Raw genomic sequence first — 10,251 nt, 5'->3', positions numbered from 1 at the left:
ACACACCCGGCCATGAGCCGCTGGCTATGCGCTCGGCGATGGACGCGCCGGCGGTCCCGCTGAGCCAACAATAGAGGCGGCACCGCACTAAACGGGCCTCTGGGGGGCACAATGGTCACCTGAGGGGAACGCAGGCCGCGACGTACTACAGCCACGCGTAGAGCTGGAGCCCTGCAGATGCCGTCAGCAACGTCGGACACACAACACACAGACAACCACGGCGGACAGAGGGCAATCCACGCCGTGGTAACACAATCACCACGCGACCCCCACAGTGACGCGGAACAACGTGCTCCATTGCGCATCACACATAAGCCAGACGGCTGCACGGTCACACACCGCAGCGACAGAACACGTAAGGACACCGGCTGCACCGTCAACACAAAGACAGTCCCTTGGAGAGCCCAGATTGCTTCCCACCCCCACCTCTACCCCCTACGTAGGAGCGTGTGTGTGTGCGTGCGGGAGAGGGAGACTTGGGAAGATTTCCCCACCCCCACACGGTGGAGAGGCTGCACCCCTCCCCCCTCGGTAATTTCCCGGGTGACCGGGCCGCCGCTGGCTGCCGACATCCCCGGCAGAGTTTAATTCCTTTAACTTGTGATTAATTACCCGCCCCCGTCCCTACCCCTCCCTCGGGCCAGTCTGCACATCAAACGCCGAGGGGGGAGGGGCTGCCGGGAGCTCCGGGACCAGAGAGAAAGGAAAAGGGGGAGGGGAAAGCTGTGGCTACCCACCGACTGTAGGCCAGGTAAGGTTTCTCCCACTCACTCACTGCCTCACTCGTGGCCTTTCGACAACGGCCAAGTCTCCCCCAATAAACACCTTAGCCCGTACTCCCTTCTGCTCTAGCGGACTGAAGTTCTGCTGGGCCCATTTCCTCCTGGGTAAAATGTGGGGTTTGGGGCAGATCCACGATCCCCAGAAGAAAGGGAATTAGAGAACAAAAGCAGCCTCAGGTCCGAGCCAGAGCACCTAGCTTCAAATGCTAACTTGGCAGCTGCTCTGGGGGATACCTCCAGACCTCATCCCGAGCTAGTCCTCAAGCCCTCTTCTAAGACAAGGGGGGGGGGAGCAGTTCTGTAGCACCAAGGATAGAGCGCGACCCGGCTGTGGGGCCCTGGACAAGTCACTTCACCTCATGGCCTAATCCCTTCATTCTTGTCTTAGAATCCACAGGAAGGCAAAAAGTGAGGGCTTTACAAATCAAAAGGGGAGGAAGGACTTCCTCTCGAAGTTGTAATAGTCACCCACGAATGCAGAGTTCATCAAGGGTGGCTTCCAGGAGGCGGGAAGAGGTTGTCGCTGGTCCTAGTGGCCAGAGAAGCCTTCCTTAAAGAGGTCGGTTTAAGTTGGGTTCCCCGTTGGTAGGAGGAGGGAAGTAAGAGCGGGGGGGATGAGGTAACCTCTGGGGCTTGGCAGGCTGGACGCCGTTAGGGTCTTGAAGCCAAGGCAGAGTACGAGCGGTGGATTTTCAGGAGAGGGAGATGTGTTGGGTAGTGAAGAACCTGGAAAGGGACTCAGAGGCACTGCATGAGGTTAGAGGGGTTTGGACAGAGAAGAGCCACAGTAAGGGAAGAATGGACAGCATTTGGTGACTGACTAGAACTTCCTGATTCCGGAGTCAGGAAGAGGGAGGAGTCAGAAAGACTCCTAGGTTTCTAAATCTAAAAGATTAAGGAGTTTATGGCACTGTGGGGGGGTCAGGAGAGGGAAATCCAGTTCAGATAGATGATGGTTAGCTTTGGGCAATTACTACCTCCATTAAGTTCCACCAGCCCTCTTCCTTTGCTCAGGAGAACAGAACTATCAGTTCAGGCATTTTTAAGGCTAATTCCTTCAGGGAATCTTCCCTGCTAAGACAGGCACCTCAGGGGGAAAAAAGGATAAAATTCCCTTGCAGAGCTGGGTGTGTCAGACAGAAAAAGCCACAAGGTGTTCGAAGCTGAAGAACATTTTATTGAGCACAGTTCCTGGGCTTGGAACAAAACGGGGGTCAAACATACAAAGCTCTGCCTCATCCCTGCATGGCCAAATCTGACCATTATGACATCTTCATCGGACACCATACACCAGGCTAGAGAGAAACCCTTACCCAGGGCTTTAGGACACTTGGGTCCCTAGCAACAGCAGCCATCTTCAGGGCCCTAAATGGGGCCCAAATGAAGGATATACATATGGCATTGGTCTTTAAGTTTTGCCTAGAGGCTCCTGTGAGGAAGGAACAATATTAAAAGGAAGGGAAACTGAAGCTGGAAATGTGGTAGGAAAATAACAGGAAGAAATCAGCTAGTGAGAGGGGAGAGAGCATGGCAAAGGGAGGAAAACCTCTTTTGCTCATTTGTGCATATATGAGTATAGGGGAAATCTAAGAAAATCAGAAGGGGCTGAGGACTGAAAAGACCTAGAGATTTTAGAGGAGTTGTCTCACCAGGTTTTTGGCAATTGAAGGTGCTGAACTGAAGGTAATCGAACAGGAACTGGGACCGGAAGGATAAATGGTCGGGGGCCAAATCTGGTGAGGTACAGGCAAGGAAGGAAGGGGTTGTGAGCTGGAGCCTTGTTACCTCCCAGCCCACCCTAGGAACTTCTCATTAGTCATCACCCCACACCCAGGACCATGACCCCTTCCCAAGAGAGGAAACAGAAAGAAAGGCAGACTTATTCCTCCAGGGGATGGACAGCAGGGCTTGGCTGGAAAAGGAAACTCTTCACAGACTTGATGTAAATGGAAGCTCAGGGTACATTTTAGAAAAGAAATTTGAAGGTCCTTCCACTTACTAGCTGTACAGTCATGTTACTTAAACTTTCTAAGGAACCCACCTTTATAACCCACTATGCAGTTATGAGAAAGTCTTTTGTGATTCTGAAGGTACTACAGCAATGGGAACTTGTCTTTTAATTCACAATGATACCCAGAAAAATTCTAGGATCAATTAAGAATGAAAGAAGATGGTTTGCACTGAGAAAAGAAAGCAGGCATTGTTGGGAGTCAGCACAGGTTCATTCATCAAGAATAGCTTATGCCAGACTAACCTCATTTCCTATTACTGACAGGATTACTGGGCTGGGTAGATCAGGGGTACACCTGATACTGTACACCTAAGCAAAGTATTTGACAAAGTCTCATGATAATGTACTGGATGTTGATGTTGGTTGGGGGACCAGACCCAAAGAGTGGCAATAACTTGAATGAAGCCATAGTGGGTCAAACTGAATTTGCAGACTATGTGAAGCTAGGAGGGCTAGTAGATGGCAGAACCAAGGTGCAAAAGGATTGGTTCATATGAAAAAGGTCTGGAATTTTTAGTAGAATTCAACCTTCATATGAATTAGCAGTATGATGTAGCTACCAAAATATTAACACAGGTATAATGTCCAGTTCAAGGAAGATAATCTACCCTAGTAAGACCATAGCTGAAGTACTGTATTCAGTTCTGTGTGACAAATTTTAAGGACACTGACAACCTGGAGTAGGTCCAGAGGAGAGGAGTCAGTGAAGGGATAGACTAGAAGCTAAGCTATTTATGCAATGCCTGAAGGAACTGGGAAGATTTAGTCTAGAGACATGGGAGGAGAAGGAGCTTGAATATGTCATGAAAGGGGCAGACCTATTTTGGAGGGTCTCAAAGGGGAGAGCTAGAACCAATAGCTCTAAGTTATAGGGAAACTGACTTCTCTTTCTCTCTCTCTGAAAACAGTATAGGTAAGGCCTAGAAGGAATTAATAAGAACAGGTTTGGGAAAAAGCCTACAACTCTAATGTTTTCCTGGATGGTGGAGGGAAAAGAAACTATGAGAGGAGGTGATATTTTCAATTAATGTCTCAAGGTTGGGAGGGGACAAGAGAACATCCATGATTACACCATGCCTCTAAGAAGCTAGTTTGAAAGAGGCAGGACCATGTGAGAGAGTATTGAATCTGGAGCCAGAGATCCCCATTCTGCCACTTATTGCCCATGTAACTGTGAGCAGATCACCTTTTCTTTTGGCCTGTTTCTTAATCTGTAAAATAAGAAGGTTGGACCCAACAACCCTTAGCTCCAAATACATGATCCCAAGTAAAAAGGAGCTCCTGGGCTACATCAGGTAAACTCCTCAAGCTGAAAGGCCCAGATACCTTAGAGAGGACTAGGGGTAATGGGTAATTTCTTGGGCCAGAGAAGAGGGGCTGCCTGACCTTCCAAATAGGAAAGGAGGGAGCAATCATTACTTTCAAGTCAAGAAGGAGCTTTTCTGGACACTGGAGAGGAAAGGGATCATGGAGGGCTCCTCCAGGTTAAGTACCTGGAGGGCAAAAACCAATGGCTACAGATTGAAGCATGTGGCCTAGGCCTAAGAGAAGCTAATAGTCATCTCCAATGAAAAGAACAGGGAGAGAAAGTGGACTCTAAAATGAACTAAGAATCTACCCTAAACCAATCTCTAGTGGCATTCTGAATAGATGACCTAGATTAGGATCCAGAAAATCCTAAAACTGGTCTTCTGAAGAATGGGACAGAACCCTTTCTGCTTGTTCAGGAAAGGAAATTTGCTCTTGGACAGTGGTTGGAGTTCAAGGGAGTGGGTTTGCTCCAAGGAGGTCCCAGTTAGAGGAAACTGAGGTATGAGCTGCCATCTACCAGGACCCTACCCTCTCCAATGTTTCACTGAATGTGGTACCAGCTAGGTGCCAAGCTAGAGCCTGACTGAAGGGACAGATATGGTGAACTCCCTAAGTACTACTCAACCTAGCAATTGTCTCTTATCATATCAAGTTCCAAGATGGCCAGTTGCATGTGCCAGTGTTTGTGTGCAGGGCTGACTGGATATCACATCCTTCTCTCTTGGGAGAAAGATGAGACCCATCCTGTCAAATGTACAGTGAACTGCCATGTCCTTCTTCCTATGAGAAATGAGGAGTAGACATTACAGGCCTGTCCACAGGGATAGATAGAGGCATCCTTTTTAGCAGACACACAGACACATTGACAGATAGGCCCTCACCTGGATGAAGGCAGGCGTGGTGGTGGCTGTCCTATGATGCCCCTTGCCTTCATAAAATCCTGAAGCTGGGAGGCCCAGAAGTCACCACCCTGAACCTGAGTGATGGGCCAAAGAGCAGAGGGGAGTCATGAGGAAGGTAGAAGGCCCTGGATCCTAGGGGGTACCACAGCAGAATGACTTAGGGGGAGCAACCCCTGAGTCCCAACCTCAGAGCAGAGTAGCTGTTGTGGGATCCTCGGTTGCAAAGCTGTACCACGGATTCCCCTTGGATGCTCCTGCTGAGAGGAGAATCTCTCCATCAATACTCCATTTCCCCCCAGAACCTGTTACTCCCCACAGGCACTCTCTCTTTCTATACAACTTCCTAATCCAACAAATTGGTCCAAGGTCAGATAAGGACTAAATGTTTTCAGAAAATCTAGCTCTGTGCCATTTCTGATCTCTTCAGCCCACCTCAATCAGGTCTACTTCCTTAAAACCACTCAGTTATCAATCCTCCTTCCCCTAGATTGAATTGGGAAGGAGGGAGGAAATTATACACATAGGAAAGCCTTGCTTTGTACTGTCAATCTGGACTTCCTCTGAGCCTCCCCTTTAAAGCTGCCTGAGGGTCAGATGGGGGATGGTGGGAAGATGGGAGGAGGGGACTGGGGGGTGGGTGGGGAGAAAGAAAGATGGACTTAGAGGAGGGCTCTGCTTTATATGGCCCCTCATCAGAGTGAGTTGGAGGAGGCACTGCTGGAGTTCATGGACAGCATCTGGTTGGGACTTATCCATGGCCAAAGTCTCTCGGAATACATCAGATGCTTCCTTGAACCTCTGTGAGGGGTGGGAGGGGGAGTCTGTGTCAGTCAAGTTATCTTATCTAACTGTAGGCCAAACTACTTATCTAACTGTAGGCCAAAATTCTGGTCCTTTCTATTCCTCCTCCATTTCTTGTCCCCAATACCTGCAGCTCCACCAGAGCTTTGCCCAATTGGAACAGGCCCCGGGGCCATTGTGGATGCAGGTTGAGGGCAACACTTGCATCCCCTAGGGCCCAGCCAGGTTGGCCCAGCCTCTTGTGGCAGAAGGACCAATTACCAAAGAGTCTATAGATGACAGAGGAACCAGAGGTCAAGGTACCCTCATAAGTCCTTTTCTTCCCACCCCAGCTCCTCCAGCCCACCCTAAGCCAGCCATCATATACTCTGCCATGGTCCCCATCCACCTGTAATCCCGAGGGTTGAGCTCTATAGCCTTCGTGAAGAGGAGCACAGCTTCCTGATATAAGCCCCTCCAGGCTGCAGCTGTACCTAGCTCTATGGAAGGAGATCAGGGCTCAGTTGGGATGAGAGTTTCCTGCTCTGACCAGGAGGTTCCTGAAGGGGACACTTCCTATTTCTCCTATCTGATTAAGAGTTTCCTTAGAGCAGGTTCTAAAGTCTTTCCATCAGAGCAATCACTTCCTAAGAACAGGGGGCTTTATGATGTAGTGGGGGAAATGCCAGATTTGGAGTCAGGATTCAAATTTCAGCTTGGCCATCTCCTTTCTGTCAAATTTAATCTTTAATTGAGGGAACACAATGTCCCCTACCAGAATGGGGACTCTCTGACATAGCAGACTATGTTGACAGAGTGTCAGGGGAGGGGAAGATCTTACCTGCTAGCTCTTGGCTCTGCCTTAAGGCAGCTGCCTGTAATCCAGGTAATGCCTAGAGATGAAGATATTAACTGGAGCAGGTTGCTGCACTGTATCTCCAGTCCCAGTCAGTCAGTCAATAAACATTTATTAAGTGCCTACTATGTGCTAGGCATTATGCTAAACACTGGGGATATAGAAGGAGACAAAGGACAGTCCCTGCCCTTAAGGAGCTCACAGTCTAATGGGGAGACAACATGCAAACCCCTCTGTACAATCTATATAAAGGAATAATTGGAAATAATTAACAAAGGGAAGGCCCTAGAATTAAGGGGGACAGGGAAAGACTTCCTGTAGAAAGTGGGATTCTAGCTAGGATAGAATATGAAGGAAGCCAGGGAAGACAGGAGGCAGGAATGCAGAGGGAGAGAATTCTAGGCAAGGAAGACAACTAGTGAAAATGCCCAGATGACATGGCATGTCTTATTCAAGGAACATCAAGGAGCCAAGTTTATCACTGCCAATTGTGCAGGCTACTTCAGTTGGTCAGGTATGAGGTAATGAGGGTCTGTGCCAGGGTGGTGGCTGTGACAGGGAGAGAAGGTGGGGTATTTGAGAGATATTGCAAAGGTAAAATCAATAGGCCTTGGCAACAGATTAGGCATGGGAGGGGGCAGTGACCCAGAGAGGGAGGAGCAGAGGACAACACCCAAGATGTGAACCTGGGGGACTGGGAGGATGGTGATGCCCTGGACAGGAACAGGGAAGTTTGAAAGAGGGGAGTACCTGGGGAAACAACAACTGAGTTCTATGTTGGGCATGTTGAGTTTGAGAAGTCTACAGGACATCTGGTTCAAGATGTCCAATAGGTAGTTAGAGATACAAGACTAGTCAGCAGAGAAGTTAGGGCTGGATAAGCAGATTTGATCATCATTAATAGAGATGATAACTGAATCCATGGGAGCTGATGAAAAAGTACAGAGAAGAAGAGAAGAGGGCCCAGGATAGAGCCTTCAGGGATCCCCACTGTTAGCTGGCATGACCTGGATGAAGATCCAGCAAAGGAGACTGAGAAGGAATGGTCAGATAGTTGGGGGGAGAAGCAGGAGAGAGTGGTATCTCCAAAACCTGGAGGGAAGAGAGTATCAAGGAGAAGGCATCAAAGACCATGGTCAAGGGATGATGATTGAGAAAAGGTCATTAGGTTTGGCAAAAAGAGATCATTAGTAACTTTGGAGAGAGAAATTCTGGTCAACTGATCGAGATCAGAAGCCAGACTGTTGAGAGTTAAGAGAGTGAAAGTAAGGGAAGTAGAAGCAACTATTGCAGATAGCTTTCTCTGGGAGTTTGGCCACAAAAGGGAGGAGAGAGATGAAATAACTAGTAGGGATGGATGGATCAAGTCAGGATTTTTTGAGGAAGAGAGAGACATGGGCATGTCTGTAGCCAGTAGGGAAGAAGTCAGTAGGAGTGGTTTGCCAAGGCAAAAAGTGCCACTGTATGTGAGATGGGATTTTGGATGGTGGGAAATGAGTAGGAAGAGGGAGAAGAGGGAGCACTTAACAAATGGCCTTCCTCTAAAGATCAAGGTTCCCCCTACCACCCCACCACCATCACCCCCACTCGGGAAAGTCCAATCTGTAGTTTCCCTTCTCCCCACTTCCTTCCCTTCTAACCAGTTCCAGCCATAAGGCCTCACCTCTAGCTGAGGACTCTGGCTCCTGCTCCCTTCCTGTGGGCTCTGGCTCTGCGAGTTCAAGGCTGGAGGCTCAGGGATCAACACTTTCTCTTTCTGGGTATTGGGAGGCCAGTCACCAACCTTGTGAGGGGCTTGAGACACGAAGGTGCTTGACAAATCCAATTCTTCCTATAGGTAAGGAAGAAATTGGAGATTGCCAAAGTATAGGATGAGGAGTATAAGGGAGCACTGGAGAATGGGAGGGAGACCTTGGGAGAACCAGGGAGAAGGAAGGAAAGAGTTCTCACTTCCTCATTGCTGCTCCCTTGACTAGGGCTTTGGGGACTGGAGTTAAAGTTGCTTGCCTCTGCTGCTGGGCCTGCTGCGACTGCAGCCTCTTCTATCACCTGGTTAGAAACATCCAATAGAACAGCGGTTCTCAACCTCTCAATCTGTAGCAATGAGAATACATAATGCATATCAGGTATTTACATTCCGAATCATAACTAGCAAAATTACAGTTTTGAAGTAGCCACCAAAATAATATTTTGGTTTGGGGTCACCGCAACATGAGGAACTGTATTGCGGGGTCATGGCATTAGAAAGGTTGAGAACCACTGCAATAGAAGCAGTGTTGGTGCCTTAAGCCCTCCACCTAGACCAACAACCTTGGAGTTTTAAACTCAGTGTTCCCCACCCCTGTCCCTTCTTGCACAACTCTGACCCTATGCCCCTTCCTCCCTGCTACATGTGCTCTTCAGCCCTTCTTCTATCCTTTTCCACCCATTCCCCATCAAGCATTCATCCTGAACCTCCACCAAACCCCACACTTACCTTGCCCCCCCCCCACTTCCTTGTTCCATTCATTCCTGCCGTTTCCGCTCCTTCTGTAGATGTAATTCACCCACCAGGTGAGGGCTCCCCTCCAAGTAGTCCCCTATGGTTATTCTCCCCCCATATCAAGAAGCCTGGTTGGAGGGCAGAGGTGGGCCCCTTCCTTGACTTTCCCTCTCCACCCCCCCCACCTCCTCAAAGGGCCCCCTCCCCAACCACCTTCTTCTTTAGCCGTTTCTTTTCTGCTCCTCGATTTGCTCGTTCCTCCTCAGCCACAAGCTCTTCTGCCAATCGGGTCAGCTTCCTGGGGGGTGGGACAAAGGAGCACAAGGGGGAAAAATGTGGGAAGGATACAAAGTCTAATTGATGGAGAATAGGGAACAATAGATGGCACTAGGAAAAAGGCTTTCAGCCTAGGGTCTTACCTCCTCAGTGAGCAGCAGCTTCTGGGGCATCTCCAGTTGGAGTAGGGATGGGCCAAGAGGGCTGGGAGGACAGCTGATGAGGGGGGGGGGGGCTGGGGCTGGACCAAAGTCTGGGTGGGGGGCTAGGACTAGGGCTAGACCGAGTTCTAGAGGACTGACAGAAGGGATTTCCAGAGACCACAGAGGTTATTCTGGCTCTTACTCTTACTCCTACCCCTGGCTCCTTTCCCCCCTTCCCCATCCCCCTCTTCTTCATCATCATCATAGAAATCATCCAGGCTCTGGTCTGTGAAGGAAATGGACAAGGGTGAGATAAGGACGGAGGTTCTCAGCTTCCCAATCTCCTTAAGAATGTTCCCCACTAATTTCCCTGCCTATGTCCCAGCCCCTGTCATATTCTCCTTGGGACTCACTCACCATAATGCCACAGCTGTAGCCAACCACTGTTTCCATTCATTCGAATTTAGTGTCGCCCATGGGGGTCTCATGCCATAAGCCTCTGAAGGAAACCTACTATGTCCTGGAAAGGAGGAATAAAGAGTAAATTTGGGAGAAGCACTGGAAGGGAAAGGACAAGAAACTGAAGATAGTACCACTTTCAAATATTTTTAGTCACTGGGTAGTAGGGAAAAAGGAGTATTTCCCTCTCAGAACAGGTAGTACTATGGGGTCAGAGAGTTGGGAGGTACAATCAGGACAGTTCCTTGG

The 10,251-nt window shown here is 49.1% G+C and overlaps 1 protein-coding gene across 1 annotated transcript; it reads right to left on the bottom strand.

Annotated features, from left to right (window-relative positions):
* Nucleotides 1-1,938: 1,938 nt before the first annotated feature.
* Nucleotides 1,939-9,996, bottom strand: TTC31 (tetratricopeptide repeat domain 31). Its single transcript, XM_056803794.1, has 9 exons — nucleotides 9,961-9,996; nucleotides 9,544-9,665; nucleotides 9,338-9,422; nucleotides 8,593-8,736; nucleotides 8,306-8,473; nucleotides 6,628-6,679; nucleotides 6,196-6,286; nucleotides 5,935-6,076; nucleotides 1,939-5,804 (listed from the first exon to the last, which is right to left on the bottom strand). The coding sequence occupies exons 1-9, from the start codon at nucleotides 9,994-9,996 to the stop codon at nucleotides 5,580-5,582; spliced, it is 1,065 nt and encodes a 354-aa protein (XP_056659772.1). The 3' UTR covers nucleotides 1,939-5,579.
* Between the last annotated feature and the right edge of the window lie 255 nt (nucleotides 9,997-10,251).

This window comes from Monodelphis domestica, chromosome 6 (assembly GCF_027887165.1).
Source record: "Monodelphis domestica isolate mMonDom1 chromosome 6, mMonDom1.pri, whole genome shotgun sequence".
NCBI classification, from domain to species: domain Eukaryota; kingdom Metazoa; phylum Chordata; class Mammalia; order Didelphimorphia; family Didelphidae; genus Monodelphis; species Monodelphis domestica.
This window is presented reverse-complemented; position numbering and strand designations above follow the sequence as displayed.

Excerpts from the sequence above, each read along its gene's own strand:
- TTC31 (XM_056803794.1), bottom strand. The coding sequence starts at position 9,996 with ATGGAAACAGTGGTTGGCTACAGCTGTGGCATTATG. Across the intron at positions 6,287-6,627 it reads GCAGAGCCAAGAGCTAGCAG|AGCTAGGTACAGCTGCAGCC; the intron begins GTAAGATCTTCC and ends CTCCTTCCATAG. Across the intron at positions 6,077-6,195 it reads CTCAACCCTCGGGATTACAG|ACTCTTTGGTAATTGGTCCT; the intron begins GTGGATGGGGAC and ends TGTCATCTATAG.